The following is a 16759-nucleotide window of genomic DNA, read 5'->3' as shown; positions in this document are numbered from 1 at the left end:
ACTTTTAACAATTGTTTCTTAAATACCTTTTCAATAATGTCTTTCAAAGTCTGTGCATATATTTGGGTAAAGAGTTGTTGCCAAGGTTCTACCTGTTGACCAGGTTTTGCTCACATGTGCTTATCTGCCATTATTCGATTGAAGTTTGCGTTATTTATGTATTTTGTGGATGACCAGGGGCAGCGTGTGGTCCTGTAATCCACAATGAAGTTCAGTGGAACCTGTGTCTCCAGACACACACATACTACACACATATATGTACACACACACAATATACACATATACATACACACACACACAAACGTATAGCTAAGTCAATTGAACTTTTTCTCACCATTGCTGTAAACTTAGGGTTTATTCTTGGTGCCTTATATAGTACCAGGAGCATCTAGGTGCTGATGTGAAAAGAATGACATCACCATCCTCCTCAGTGCCTTAATCATTCATGTACTTTCTGCCCAGAGAACTTGTTCAGAGCAAACCAAGTTAGATTTCATATAGAAAAAAAACTTTGTAATCTACTTAAATACAGATTTTCATTTTCATATTGTTTATAACTTGTAAATATCCTTATGCTGATTAATTTTCATCATTGTTTTAATTGGTTCATTTTAATATTTATTCCAGAACACAAAGTTTGTCGATTGCCCAATAAATATTATATTGATATAGAAAGATATAATAAAAATAAAATACTATTTCCCTGTTAACATTAGGGCTTTTTTGGGGGGTTGGGGTGGAGAGGGTTACAGTTGTTTTTGTTTTGGCACTTAGATGACCATATTATCTATTTGAACTATTTTGGGTTTTGCATTTATTTGTTTTTCCTCTTTTTAAAAAAAATTTTTGACCTCACTTTTTATAGACATTTCTGTCAAATCCCTCCCCTGTGGTTTGGGAACTAGAAGACAATACAATTAACATGCACACAGTCTTAGATAGCCTTCAACTTTTAAAGGGAAAAAAGTATATTCTGTATTCTCCATCTTTAGTTCAGTAAAAGAAACCAATAAAGTACTTCCAAATTTAGACTTTTTGAAGACTATTTTAGGAAGAAAGACAGGAAGATAGTGAAATCCTACCTTTATAACTATAAACATGACAGCCTAGATAGACACTGTTTTTTAAAAATCTGTGTTTTAGTAATGTAAATGCCCCAAGGGCAAGAAATGTGAACTTAAATGGAGTTGTTTTCTCATCATAGCATCAACGAGATCCTCGACTGAATGAAATTTTATTCCCATTTTATGATGCTAAAAGGGCAATGCAGATCATTGAGATGTACGAGCCTGATGAAGATTTGAAGATAAAAGGTAATAAAAGTGAAAAAAGTGGATTTTTCATTCCTTGGGTTTTAAAGTTATCTTCAAATGCTTTTGAGTCCCTACAGCCATGGATTGAGAACTGACTGATTTTTTTTTTCCTGTTCTAGGTGTAAATTTTAAATTACATTAGAATATATCTGTGCTATATGAATTCTCATGCAAATAGATTTACTGTATTACTAAATATAGTATAATGTATTTTCCCCATGTACTTTCTTGTATTATATCGCTTGTGCTGCAAATGTTTAAAATGTTAAAAAACACCAAATACCCAAATACAGTCTCTGTTTTTAATCTTGAAGAAGACTTTCATTTCCTATAAAAATTTTTAACTTCTTTTTCTCCCTTTTCTTTTGCCAAGACAAATAAATTTAACACATGATTTGATGGGCTTTCTCACCCATCATTTGATCTCTGGTGTGGAAGATAAAAGCAATTGATATGAATAGTCAGGAATCTATTAAGCAAATTGTTCGGGATTCTGGACCTTTTCCCCTTTCAATGAAACTTTGGAAACAACGAATTGCCCTTTTCTATTTTTGACAAAGAAAAGTCATGGAGAAGAGATTTAAGATCAGCCCCATGGCAGTGGAAAACCACTTGCAGAGGCTGAGAGGGACGGGATGGTGCTAACATAATTGGACAGAGAGTGCTGGGAGATACCTCAGCTAGAGCCTCTGGCTTAGGCCCCCATGGAGAGGGAGAAGAGATCTGGGTTCAAATTCTGTCAGTTTCATATGCCCTTGAGGATCATAGCCTCAGTTTCCTCCTCTTTAAAAAAATAGGAGTTTCTGTTTTGCTTTGTATCAGATTCCAGTAAATATTGCTGAAAGGTGTATACATTCTCAGAACCCACATAAAACTTGTTTATACACATGCCTGGTTCACTATATGGCATGATGTCACCCCCAGGTATTTTTCAAACCCAGTGGTTTTCTCGTAACGGTAGGTATACATATCTGTTAAGGCTGCAAATACCTATTTTCCTCAAGAATGCTTTCTTACTGACCTCCCTATCAATATTCTGAATATTACAATGTATTCCACCTTGCATGTGATTTAAGTGAAGAGGGGAGTCACTTGCTAGAAAATTTCTCACTTTGCAATGCTGGAAGGAGATTTGATTCTCTATCAATGTGTGACTTTGAGCAAGAAACTATCTCTGGGCTTTACTTTCTCTGCTTCTGAGATGATGGGGTTCATACAGTCATTCAACTAGTATTCCTCTCCTTAAGGTTTGTAGAAAGCTGTGTGCTGAGCATTGTGCTAGATGCTATGGATTCAGAACTAAGCAAGGCAGTTGTGATCTGTTGAAGGAGCAAGATAGAGGGCCTAGCAGTTTCTTGTTATAATAAGCTGTGTCTTTGATTATTTCTAAAGTCCTTCCAGATCTTAAAAGTTGATAAAATTATAATTGACACATCTAAAAAGCATGGTTTCAACGTTTCACAGATGGCAGAAATTTTAAAGTCCATCATGATGTTTGAGTAAGAATGTGGGGCAAAAGGCATTCTTAGAGACTTCTGGTGGGAGCATAAATAGGTACAAACAACCACCTTGATGGGCATTTTGGCAACAGTAAAGTGGAAAATAGTCCTCTCCTACAACCCAGCCTTTCCATTTCTGGGGATGTATCCTAGGAAATCTTCCTTATGTTTCCCAACTCTGTATGTCAGCGGTCCAAGTTCAGTACTCAGATCTCTGTTCCATCTATCGTCTCTCCCTAAATGATCTCATTCACAAATGAATATAATATGTCAATGGTGTTAGGTTTCTTCTGCACATAAGAATTTCACGTTAAACTATCCACTCCTAACCGCTAACCTAAACCAGAGATCCACACTAGAACTCTCCATTGGGTGTTGAATGGGCATCTCCAGTCTACATATGCTCGTTTTGATTCTCTTTGCCCACAGACCTGTTCCTTCTTCGGTCTAGAAAATGGTAACATTCTTTTTCCAGCTTTTCAAGCCAAAACTCTTGGACTCATCCTCAAATTGTTTTGTTATTTCACATCACCTCTTCTCTATCTGCAAAACCTGCAAGACTTCTCAAAACACATCCTGAATAAATCAGTTCTTACCATCTCCATCCTTACCAGACAATCCAAGTCTGCATTGCTCTCCCTGGACAATGCGTTAACTTCTTTTTTTTTTTTTTTTAATTTAATTTTTTTATTTTATTTTTTAAGAGGCATGTATTATTTATTTGTTTGTTTGTTTATACAAGCACTGGGTACAGTCAGAAGCGCGGGAAGGTGAGAGAATTCACCAGAGCCATAGCGGAGAGCAGAACAGGCAGAAGGACCGAAGTACACTGCTGTGGGGAGCAGCGGGTGGCAGGAGAGGTCTGCGCACCATGCGGGACCCTCCTCTGGTGGCCGGGGAGCAGCCGGGGATCGAATCGGTGCCGCAGAGGCTGTGGGCAGCTTCGCAACCCAGCACTCAACCGCTGCACCACGGGGGAGGCCCACAATGCGTTAACTTCTAACTCATCCTCCTTTCTACTCGTACTCTACAATTGATATGCCATGCAGTGGCCAGAGTAAATCTTTCAAAACCAAATCTAATTATGTTATTCCATGCTTCAAAACCTTCCAAAGGTTTCCTAACACACTTAAAATAAAATCCAAAGAACTTAGCAAAGACTAACGTCCAGATGATGTAGCCTTTGGATCCACTTCACCCTCATCCCCATCTACTTTCCCCTCCACTGCACACTCCTGCCTTGAGTCCTTTTCATGTACTGAGCCTTCTGCCTGGATGGGGGTCCCCCAGGTGTACATGTAGCTGCTCTTCCTGTGTGAATGTGACCACCTTGGAAGAGCTCTTGCCAGCCGCCTATGAAATACAGCATCCTGGTCATTTTCTATCATTTCCATCCCCAGACTTTCTTTCCTTTGTGACATTATATTATATATTTTTTTTATCCTTTACCCCCTATATGAGAGTTTCATGAAGGTGGGGCTTTCTGTTTCTTCAGTTCTGTGCCCTGAAAAGTACTTGCTTTTAGAATGAATGTATGTATGCCCAAGAAGACAGATACACAAGTTTTTATTGCATTACTCTTGATTATATTTAGCTGTCAACAGAAGAATAGATAATAAATTGTAGTATTCATATATAGATGGACTGTACATTCTACATACTACTATACATACTGCTGTACAGTAGTCAATGAAAAACAAATGAACACGAGCTAATTATATTTACTGCCTAAGTCCCAAGGAATTATAGAGTAAAAATGGAAACTTAAAAATGTAAATAGTGGGGCCCTGGTGGCGCAGCGGTTGAGCGCTGGGTTGCGAAGCTGCCCGCAGCCTCTGCAGCGCCAGTTCGATCCCCACCGGAGGAGGGTCCCACATGGCGCGCAGACCTCTCCTGCCGCCCGCTGCTCCCCTCAGCAGTGTACTTCGGTCCTTCTGCCTGCTCTGCTCCCCTCTCTGGCTCTGGTGAATTCTCTCACCCTCCCACGCTTCTGACTGTACCCAGTGCTTGTATAAACAAACAAACAAACAAACAAACAAATAAATAAATAAAATACGTGCCTCTTTAAAAAAAATAAAATAAAATAAAAAAGAAGTGACATGTTAAAAAAATAAATAAATAAAAATGCAAACAAATAAAATACTAAGATCTGGCAAAACTATGCTGTAGGCTTATGATTACTTGTTATACTCTATTTTCTCTAAGTTTGAAAGCAATTCATAATTTGGGAATGCTTAAATAAAAACAAAGAGCTGTTGCTGTTAATAGTTGATAGGGTAGGAGAAGATGCAGAAATATTCATTCCTTTTCTGCAGTTATTCTATGGATCCTGCCACTTGTCAGAAAGTTATGACTGGAATGAACAGGGGCTCTTGAGACCACATTTAAATGACCATTGCATGTCCTACTCATCAGTTTCATACCCTCCTTTTTTAGATAAAATTGGAAAGTTGAATTGTTTAAATTCAGAGAGGCCACTAATCTTTTCACTTTGCTTTAATCCAGCAAGGACAGCAAGGACAGTACGCCTATAGTTTTGTATTTCGTTTTTTGAAGTGCACCTCTCATATATATTCTCATTTACCATTCAAGTCTGGAAAGCAGGTGTTGATAGTATTTTCCCCCATTTGACTAAAGAGGAAGGTGAGAGCCAGGAGTGTAAGGAATGAGACAGAGAGGCAGAAACAGACCCTCTTAACCCCTGGTCACCACAGCTCCTGGTGCTGGGTTTCTGTATGTAAAGACCTTTGTGCTTCTGCCATTGTGGATACAAAAGCCAGTATCACCAATTTGTGGAAGACATTCCGTTGCTTATAATGTGCAACTCTGTTACTTCATTCAAACGCTCAAAGATGAATATTCTTAGTTAAGAAACCTAAATAAGGGGGCCTCCCTGGTGGCGCATGGGGTTAAGCACCACACTATGAAGCAATCCACAGCCTCTGCAGCACAAGTTCGATCCCCGGCCAGCCATGGAGAAACCTACATGACAAGGGAGACCTCTCCTGTCTCGTCCACTGCTCCCCTCAGCAGTGTATTTCTGTCAGTCTGCTTGTTGTGCTCCCCACTCTGTCTGTGGTGAATCCTCTCACCCCACCCTGCATCTCTGGCCTGTACCCTAGCTCTTGTATGCATAAATAAACAAATCTTTAAAAAAAAAGAAACCTGGGCCTCCCCAGTGGCACAGCGGTTGAGCGTTGGGTTACGAAGCTGCCCGCAACCTCTGCAGTGCCAGTTCGATCCCCAGCTGCTCCCCGGCCACCGGAGGAGGGTCCCACATGGTGCGCAGACCTCTCCTGCCGCCTGCTGCTCCCCTCAGCAGTGTACTTCATCAGTCTGCCTGCTCTGCTCCCTGCTCTGGCTCTGGTGAATTCTCTCACCCTCCTGCGCTTCTGACTGTACCCAGTGCTTGTATAAATAAATAAATAAATCTTTTTAAAAAAAGAAACCTAAATAAGGGACCAGAAAAAAGACTAATTATAATAAAGTAAAAATCAAAATCAACAAGCAACTATAAACCAGAGACACACTATGGGGGGGAGGAGGGAGTAGGATAAAAGCAAGGGGGAGGTGGGAATTGTATGGAGCCTATAACCAAGATGAAAATGCATACATCGTGCAGAAATGAAAAATGATGTAAAAAATATACAAAATAAAATAAAAATGCTCAAAAAAAAAAAAGCCTATGAGGATGCCTGCCACTCTTCCTGTTTAAACTGCCTCAGCTCCACAAATAAAAGATGAGCTGTGTATCTTCAGAGCCACAGTCTACTAAATTATTCTTTTTTCCCCTAGGCCTCATATCAAGTGATGGATTTTGCAGATATTTGATGTCAGATGAAAATGCCCCAGTCTTCCTAGATCGTTTAGAACTTTACCAAGAAATGGACCATCCACTGGCTCACTACTTCATCAGTTCTTCCCATAACACCTATCTTACTGGCCGGCAGTTTGGAGGGAAATCTTCGGTGGAAATGTATAGACAGGTTCTCCTTGCTGGTTGCAGGTCAGAAAAGGCAACTGTTTGTTTTTGTATGTGTGGCCTTTGATTTAATCTGCTTTACTCTAAGAAATTAGACATAGTAAAAAGGACATTTGGATTCTCATGGTCATTTAATCTTAAAAGTGGACAGACAACATATATTCCAGGAAGTCTTCTCCAGAAAGATTTCTTTTACTGTATATTTTAAAAAGCATATTTTAAGAAGTCATGCTGAGGGCCTCCCCTGGTGGCGCAGCAATTGAGATTGAGCACTGGGCTGCAAAGCTGCCCTCAGCCTCTGCAGCGCAGGTTCGATCCCCGCCCGCCGGTGAGGGTCCCACATGGCACACAGACCTCTCCTGCCGCACCTGCTGCTCCCCTCAGCAGTGTATTTCGTCAGTCTGTCTGTTCTGTTCCCCACTCTGGCTCTGGTGAATTCTCTCTCTCCTGCACTTCTGACTGTACCCAGTACTTGTATAAATAAATAAACTCTTTCAAAAAAAAGTCATGCTGAGTTTTCCATTGACCATAGGCACTTGCAAATTTAACTTCACTCAATATTAAGTTCTAATATTTTGTTCTCTGAGAAGAAAGATAATTGAGAATAGTTTTCCTTTTACAGAAACTGGCAAATATATAGTTTTAAATATGGCAAAAATGTTGGAAGTGAAAAAATTACATTAAGATATTTTTCTTGGTTATCAATAACCAGTGCTTTGTTTTCTTAATCACATTTTTGTGTGTATGGAAAACTTTAAAAGAAATTAACTACATCACTACTTCTGTTTTTGGAAAATATTTGATTTTCCGAAAACAATGAGAATGTTTACTTTTTGGCTAATATAACATCCCATCTAGTAAAATTGAAAACTAATGTGTTAACATCATCATAACCCAACTCATATTTAGATTTCTCCAGCTACCCCCAAATTGTTCTGCAATGCAGCTTTGCCATAAATAGGTTTTTATCTAGAACCACATTGTTTATTTGTATCTCATGAGTCTCTTTTGATCTCAGATAATCCCTTTTTGATAACACCAACCTGATAAAGAGTATAATGTCGTCTTAACTTGTATATTCCACAAAATATTGTGTTGTCGGAAAAGTCATGATGCATGCATAGAAAAAATACATCATGACTTTTCTGACCACCCAATAATCATACTGTTTAATTCCATTATCTACTTATCTACATGAAAACAACTTACTTTGATATTTCTTTTAATTTGCATACAGACTATTTTGTTGTAGGGTTTCAATCTTGTAATTTCACTGTGTCCTAGATGTGTTGAACTTGACTGTTGGGATGGAAAAGGGGAAGACCAAGAACCAATAATAACTCATGGAAAAGCAATGTGCACCGATATCCTTTTTAAGGTACATTTTAAAATTATACAGCTTTTTCAAGATAGTTGTGAAAATGCAAGAAATAGGGAACTGTAAAAGGGGAATCATATTATACATTTTTTAAGCATTTTGTCTTCATATTCCTTTCTTCCAGTTTTGAGGAGAAAGTGAAAAATATTCTCTCTTCATGCTTCTTTTTCTGCTTTCAAGTGGTGATGGTTCTTTCTAATGAGGTCTCCTTAGCAAAATCTCCCTGGTTCTATTTACTTTAAAAACAGTCCTTCATTTTCTTCTACTGATTTGTTCTATAACTTCACAATATTCTGCAGGACTTCCAAGTGGCATAAAAAGAGAAATGTAATACAGAAAATGTAAAAGAGGCTATAAATAGAGCTTAGAAGGGTAAGAAGATTAGATAGTGAGACTAGAGTTTATGAATGCCTGTCAAGAGTCCTATAAACTGCCAAGCCATACCACAAATTAGGCTCCAAACTTTCTGGAATTCAAGGAGGGAAACATGATGATTCAGAGGGTTCATAAAATTCCAAAGAGCTGTTGGTTTGGTGAAACACAATTTTTTCAGAAGGGACACTAGAGAGTTTTTACCCTGAGGAAGCTCTTTGAGGGAAATCTACAGTTTTACAAATTGGCTTCACAGTAATACCTTTTGGTGATCTCGGCATGCAGTTTGAAGGCTGGTTTCTTAGAGCATTCCTCAAAACGGCCCAAAGATATCCTGCCAAAGACAAGTAAAAAAAAAAAAAAAAAATTCTATGGTTGGCCACTGTATCAGGTACATCAGTTCCTGTTGCTTTGCTATGACTTTGGATGATATTGCAACATCTGGAGCAATGGTTCTTAATCCTTCCTTCCTTTGAAAAGTCATCAGGGAGTTCTTAAAAATGCATATCTTAGACCCTATACCCATATTTCACACCATGCTGAAGCCATACTCCCCAAAGTTAAGCGGGGAACATGACTAACATGCTGTTACAGTATCTCCAATTTCAGAGAGATCGTGAACATGCTCAGATCTTTCAAAAATTGTCTCAAATTACTAAGTTCTCTGTTCAGAGAGGCGCCTCCAGAGTACTTCCCTGTGTTAACCCCATCTTGTAAGGGTTCCGAGAGTCACCCCCACCTTCTATTGGGAAGGTGGAAAAGTCATGATGCATTTTTGCTTGAAAAACAGAAAAAATACATCATGACTTTTCTGACAACCCAGTATTAAGCTAATACAAAACAAGGAACATTGTAAATGTCACATCAGTTCATTGGAATCTTCATTGATTTGATGAAATGTAGCCCAAAACTGATTCGCAGGCACAGGGAAAGTCAATAAAACCTTCCCACAGCGCTTAGGTTATTGCCAGCAAGTTTCCCCTTGAGCAGGGGGGAGTACGGTGATTTGTTATAAAAATCTCTGTGCCAAAATCTCTTCTGCTCCTTATAGAAAAAGGTGAATTCTAGACTCATCTGACAGTTACTGAGCCCAGAACTGACATGCCATGTAGGTAAATGTCTTATTAGTTAGCAACACCGTTATTTTAGAAAAAAGATTGTTCTTGGGGGATAAATTGTCATTAGCCATTAGCTGCACCTGAGTCTAACCACAGGGGACTCATTTGTAGTGGTATCAAGGTAAATGGTTCCAGGTCTGAACTGACTTTCTGTAAAGTTCAAATTAATAGTTTCTGAGTGGTTTCAAGTGCCTTAATTTTTTTTCTTAGCTTTTTTGCTCTACTCTCTTATTAACACTCTTTATCTTTAAAGGATGTTATTCAAGCCATCAAGGAAACTGCATTTGTCACATCTGAATATCCTGTAATTCTCTCCTTTGAAAATCACTGCAGGTATAATGATCATTCTACTCCCAAGTCTCTAAGCATTATTTCTCCCCAGCCCCTCTCCTACTCTGTGTCTTTTTAAATAACCAAATAGGAACAGTCTGTTTTGTGAAGTGACTTGGTTTCGTGAGGTAGTAAGTGATCAGTGGAAGGGGGCGGGCTCTTTTCCCCTCTGAAAAACCAAACCATTTCCCCCTACCTCCACAACAAAACAAAAACAAGTGATCTTGATATATTTTAGAGATGTTTCCTCTAAACAAAATGCCAGAACAGGGCACCTTGCTCAAAGTTCCATGGAGTCGGAGGATTTGACATTATCTATGTGAAATCAGCCTTCATGAACTTGAAGGTCACTGTTTACCAGCTTTCAGTCCAGGGACAGAGTCCACTTTTTATTTTTAAGCTACTGTGGTTAAAGTTTGTGCTATGTGTATCTCACACTAACATCAGGAGGACAAACTTGAATTTCTAAGTGGGCATTTCTAATCACCAAGTGGGAGTTTTTAATCATCTAGGAATGGGTGTTTCTTATTCTTGTACAGTTAATGGTTGTTTGAATTTACAAATGCCAGTTCTTTCTCTCCAGCAAATATCAACAGTACAAGATGTCCAAGTATTGCGAAGATCTATTTGGGGATCTCCTGTTGAAACAAGCACTTGAATCACATCCAGTAAGTATTTTTAGCAAACCATATTTCTAACATGAATGGACTTGTTTTGAAATTCATTTCTAAAGGTTCAAGTAGTTCTGGAAGACTGATGCTAAAGTTCTTCACATTTATTTAAATTTGTTGATACAGAAAGATTTCATCATGTTCAGAGGGATATGTAGGGGGACACATAAAATAAACATGTTTCTATTTAATTTGGAAGATTGAGGGTAGTTATGGTTTCTGAGATGCATAAAGTTCCCAGTAGCCAAGAGTATAGACTCAGCTGTCATTCTTAACTTTAGTTACATGTTTAGGACTTCCTGAGTGAACTGTTACCAATACCTTTGCCAAGGGCCCATTCACTGATTCTGATTTAATCATTCCAAGGTCAAGTCTGAGCATGGTGTTTTTTCAAAGTTCTCCAGGTGATTTGGATGTACACCCAGCATCAGCATCCATGAGAATCTGTTGCTAAGGGAAATGCCCTCGATTGAAGGCTACAGGAACTTGAAGCTCAGACTCCCAACTCCAAAATAAATACTTGGGCAGTATTTAATAGATGCATTATTGAACTTCATTTTTAGAACTGTTAATTCCTTCAAAAAAGCAGGAATTTTAAAACTGTGACCTTTGGATAGGCTACATGGGGTCTATGAAGTAATTCTAATTACATAGTTTTTTATAAAATTATTCCAGAGAGGAATAATTGACATTTTTACAAGGATCCGTAACTGATTGATAGAGATCCACTCTCACAAGATAGCATGAATAGTAAGACAGCTAATGGAATTAAAATATAAAACACCCCATGGTGGTCTCCCTGGTGGCACAGCGGGTTGAGCGCAGTGCTGTGGTGCATCCGCAGCCTCTGCAGTGCTGATTCGATTCCCGGCCAGCCAGGGAGAGACCCACATGGCACGGCGGACCTCTCCTGTTGTCCCCGCTGCTCCCCTCAGGAGTGCTTTCGGTCCTTCTGCCTGTTCTGCTCCCTGCTCTATCTTTGGTGAATCCTCTCACCCTCCCATGCCTCTGGCCTGTACACCAGCTATTTGATGAACAGCTCCTGATAAGCCCAAATGAGGTCACAGGAGGTAGCAGCAAACCTCACAATGACAGACATGAAAGAAGGTGCTTAGTGTTACCTGTGAATACATCAGGTAGTTTTACAATCAGTTTTTCTCGGGAGAGCATGTATGGGAACTGAAAAAGACATAGGAGATAAGGATATTTGCATCTTTTCTCTCACCTCCTGATTCTCCACTGCTGCAGGCATCCTGTCTTCTTCCTGGTTCCCAGCACATTGGCCTGGCTTTCGACCGCCAGCATGTGTAGCTTTTCCCTGAGTGTGAGCTCTGGACACTGGAGCCTGCTCTGCCTATATGGGAAAAGATAGTCAGAAGTTCCAGAGAATTCAGCCCCCTCCCCACTGCACCCTCACTTCCCAGGAGGGATAACTCCCAGCACTGGTTCCCAGGGCTCCCAGCAGGGTTGCACTTGAGTCACGCACAGCGATAACTTGTCTGCTCACGTGGCCTTGACTGGCTGGCTGTTTTCTCGAGTTGGAGTTTCATGGGGCTGTCTCCCAGATAAACTGGTGCATTCATCCTTGTCTCCGAGATGGATTCTCAGGAAAACCAAACTAAGAAACATCTCTAATTTTAAATTTGATTTATTTATTTCACCTAGCCCCTCTACATTTTTAGGTTGGGCTGAGGGGCTCGCTTCGTGGAGAATCCACTGCCTGCTTTGTACAGTGGTCTGCACATACATGAAAGGTGTTGTAGGGAACATAAATAGTATGGAAATAAAATCTGCTCCCTGAACTAAAGACCTCTCAGGCTTGGGGAGAAAGGGTAAGGGCCTACAGCTCCAAAAACACAAAAGCATAAATAAAAAGGAAGACCTGTGATGTGGGGAATATTTATTGATGTCCAGATTCAGGAGCAGTCACTGGGGAACAGAGCTGTTACATACAGTAGGCTTCCCAGAGGAAGCAGAATTTCAGAGGAGCTTATTTTGAGGGAAGGCAGCCATAGGAATGCATACTTCCTTGCATGTAATACATGGTATAAAAATAGTTTTAAAATGAATGGGTGTGTGGAAAGGTGGATAGGTTAGTGATTAGACGGGTAGGAGGGTATAGAGATGAGTAGGGAGGGGAATAGGAAATGGCCGAATGGATGTAACAGTTCTGTGGAGCAAAGGTAATAAAACAAAAGAACACCTTGTTTGCAGGTGTAAATCTAAGCAAATGCAACCACAGTAGAGATCAAATTTCAGTAATTAGCATCACTCCATTCCCCCGTTAACTTTTTTTTTAAAGATATTTATTTATGCATACAAGAGCTGGGGAACAGAACAGGCAGACTGACCAAAGTACACTGCTGAGGGGAGCAGCGAGCGAGACAGGAGAGGTCTACTGCGCCATGTAGGCTGCTTCCCAGCCGGCCAGGAATCAAACTCATGCTGCAGGGGCTGACAATTGCTTCCTAGTGCCGTGCTTAACTTCTTGCGCCACTAGGGAGGCCCCCTATTAACCTTTTGAACCCACAAAACCAGTCCCAAATGTTGAGGTTGGATCAACCGACTGAGTTAAGATACTAAATGTACAGCCCAACTCTTGGCAGGGGAATCAGGAAAGCCTCTCTATTTCTGCCTGGGAAATCCCACTCTAACCTTGCTGTCATACTGATTCCTTGTACTTATACTGAAAGTGGACAAGGTCTGGGGTCTGAGGTTGAGCAGAAGCACCTACCCTGACAACACCCCTAGGTGGATCCTCTCTACCAGCCTCACAAGACTGGATTTCAAGTTGTGGCATTAATCTAAGGCAAAGTTGGTTGCCCAGAGCTCATTTGGTTTGAGGAATGAAAATATGAAACTGTGCTGACTGCCATCTACTGGACGTTGGATTGTATAACACTCAGGCCTCCTTCCTCGTTCAGACCTGGAATGAGAATGGAGAAGCACAACCTTCATTAATTCAGCCTTTTCTGTTTTATCTCTAGCTCGAACCAGGCAGACCCTTGCCATCCCCCAATGACCTCAAAAGAAAAATACTCATCAAAAATAAACGGCTGAAACCCGAAGTTGAAAAAAGTATGTCAAAAACCCACATCTGTGATGAAAGATTACATACATTGTGTGTTTGGACAATTCAGCTATCTAGAATAAAATACATTTTAAAACTGCTAATTTGACAAGGGGGAGTGGGCGATGGTGGTGATGTTGCAAATACTTTTGAGAGCATATTTCTACATTTCCACATCAACTCTTACCTGCTGCGAGGAAGCATATTCACGTATTCATATATCCGAATCAGAAGTGGAAAAAACATTTTAGACATTATCAAGATACATGTCACTGGTATTTTATCAATTTTCACTCGTAAGTTTTCTTTAAAAGTTCCCCTTAGTATTTTGCCAGTGTGATAACATACAGTTCTAGGGATCTTAGGTAAATGAATATGAGTAAGTGAGTGAGTGAGTGAGTGTGTGTGTGTGTGTGTGTGTGTAGAAAGAACAAAAGGGAAATTCTTTCATATAGACATCTACCCCTGTATTCCCCCAGGACAGAACATTTTCTTTGAAAATATTTTATTTTACCAAAACTTTTAGGATAATACATCAGTAGAATCAAGCATTGGTATAGTTGCATTATATTTTTCCCTAGATATTTTAAATTAATTTTTTTATTTTATTAATTAAGTTTATTAAAAAAGAAAAAGTAAAGCAAAGAACAATAAGAGAAAATAATAAAATATCACTGAATTGTCTATTTTGCACATATATATGTACTATAGACACATGTACACATATACACACATTTTTTAACCTAACTGGGAACCATGTTAAGTATACGGATTTTTTTAAAAATTTAAAATTCAGCAAATTAAGTGTAGTTGCATCCAGGAGGATAGAATTCTACATGCTAAATTTAATTCTACGTATGAAACACTATACAGAATTTATTGTGTGAAAAATAGTATAATTTAATGAGTTCCAAAGTTAATGGGTTTTCATTACTATTAAAACAAAAATAATAAACATGCTTGAATGTTCACTTTGTGTATTTGTGCAACCTTCTCTTTAGAATCAGTTGGTACAATTAGAATTTGTTAGCCAAAGCATATGCATTCTGTATTGCGATGTGCCTTGCTACACTGTCAGAAAAGTTGTACCAACTTATATTTTCACCTTAATATATCAGAGTGCCTGTTCCCAAGATTTCTCTTAACACTGGCTATTTGGCAACCTTTAATATGTGCCCAACTAATAGAAGAAAAGTGATATTTTATATGTCTTAAATAACTAGTTCCTTCGTGTATTGTTATTTATGAGTTGCCCCTGCACAATTCCCCTCTCTTAATGCTAGTTCATTTGTCTTACCTTCCTTGGAGAGTTTTTCGTACTTTATGACTATATTCGTACTTTATGACTATATTTCATAATTTATGACTTATGACTATATATCTGATATTATTTCATCAATGCCTATTCTTGAGTTCTATCAGATGCCTGAAGTTCTGTCAGTCTCCAATGGGCATGCCTCTTTTCTGTCATTTCTGTCAATTTATCATAATTATTTATAAATTTTGGCCTATGCCTTATTCTCTGAACTTTGGACTTTCGTTATCAAGCTTTAAATCCTTTACAGTGACTGAGCTTCCCCTCTTAAACCTGTGACCATAATTCTGGCCAGTTCACCCGTGTTCCAGCAGCCTTTCCTCCTGTGTGTATGACGCTCCCTCAGAATCCTGACAATGTGGACTAGTGAGGAGGCACTGGCCACTGCAGAGCCTCAGGGACACAGCCCATAGGAACCCAAACAATACATTTCCTTTCCCCTGTCTTTCCTTTTCAGTATTGATCTTAAAGTCCAGGCTTACAAGTGATCTAACATCTATCACCATATACTTCTTTGTTGGCTTTTCATTACAGAGCAGCTTGAAGCTTTGAAAAGCATGATGGAAGCTGGAGAATCTGCAGCCCCAGCTAACATCTTGGAGGATGACAATGAGGAGGAAATAGAAAGTGGTGAGTTGTTGTTTTTTTTTTTTTTTATTTGCGCATTACAAAATTGCTTTTTAAAAGAAGAAAAAAGCAAATTTGTCTAGGTAGAAGCTTTTATATAATGTGACTTTTTTTTTCTTTTGCATAGAAGAACTGGGGTGTAGACCAGAGGTGCGGGCGGTGAAAGGATTCACCAGAGACAGAGTGGGAAGCACAACAGGCAGATCTACTGAGATACACTGCTGAGGGGAGCAGCGGGAAAGACAGGAGAGGTCTGCTGTGCCATTATATGGGTTAGCTCCCTGGCCGGGGATCGAACTCAGGCCACAGTGGTGATAGTGCTGAGACTTAACCCCTAGGCCACCAAGGGGGTCTGACATTTTGATTCTTCATAGACAGATGTGTCTATCACCAACCTTAATCTTTTAGTACTTTCTGCTATTTTTCCAATTGCTATTATGTCCAGTTCACCCAGGCACTAGATTTTAGCAACAGCATTATCTCCTGTCCTATTGTACATTCAACTCTTCAGCCGAAATTCACAGCCAGAGAATCTTTTTTTTTTTTTTTTTTTTTTTTTTTTTTTTACATGCACCTCAGCAACATCTTTATTTTTTTATTTGTTTTTTTTTTAAATATTAAATTTTATTTTATATTCCCCATACAATTGCAAACGCCCCATTCTGACCCATCCTTCCCTCCCGCCCCAAAAAGTGTCTCAGCCAGAGAATTCTTGAAGCATTTGCTGTTGAAGGCAGGGTTTGGAATAAAAAGAACATTTTGCAATCGCTTTCTCTGACCATAAAGATGAACTTTATTGCTGTTAATGATGATAGTAGTAATGCAAGTTACAAGGAATAGAAGACAGGTAGAGATGCTCAGGTAAGTGATTGGTTTGCACAGACCAATCACAAGTGAACTGGAAACTCGGAGTCAGTATTAAAATTTTAAGTTCTAGCTCCTTGAAAATTTCAAATAACAAGCACATCAGAATTACCTATGTAGGTAAGTTTAGCAGTGGCAATCTTATTTAAAATATTTGAATACTGGCTATTGTTAGCTTCCATTATCCTCTGTCCACATAGCCACAGCCATAATATTTGTT

At 39.2% G+C, this 16759-nt stretch overlaps 1 protein-coding gene across 5 annotated transcripts in view; it reads left to right on the top strand.

Moving 5' to 3' along the window:
• PLCB4 (phospholipase C beta 4) overlaps positions 1 to 16759 on the top strand; it is a 379157-nt gene that overhangs the window by 298606 nt on the left and 63792 nt on the right. For all 5 annotated transcript variants that reach the window (XM_054696412.1, XM_054696407.1, XM_054696400.1 and 2 more), the window contains 7 exons: positions 1205 to 1313; positions 6608 to 6818; positions 8079 to 8172; positions 9916 to 9995; positions 10576 to 10660; positions 13651 to 13741; positions 15583 to 15678. In XM_054696412.1, the coding sequence (XP_054552387.1) occupies positions 1205 to 1313; positions 6608 to 6818; positions 8079 to 8172; positions 9916 to 9995; positions 10576 to 10660; positions 13651 to 13741; positions 15583 to 15678 (766 nt within the window). The remainder of the gene's footprint in view (positions 1 to 1204; positions 1314 to 6607; positions 6819 to 8078; positions 8173 to 9915; positions 9996 to 10575; positions 10661 to 13650; positions 13742 to 15582; positions 15679 to 16759) is intronic.

This window comes from Talpa occidentalis, unplaced genomic scaffold (genome assembly GCF_014898055.3).
Source record: "Talpa occidentalis isolate TD23 unplaced genomic scaffold, MPIMG_talOcc4v2.1 talOcc4.10, whole genome shotgun sequence".
In the NCBI taxonomy this organism is placed as follows: domain Eukaryota; kingdom Metazoa; phylum Chordata; class Mammalia; order Eulipotyphla; family Talpidae; genus Talpa; species Talpa occidentalis.
Note: the sequence above shows the minus strand (reverse complement) of the source record. Positions and strands in the feature narration are given on the sequence as shown.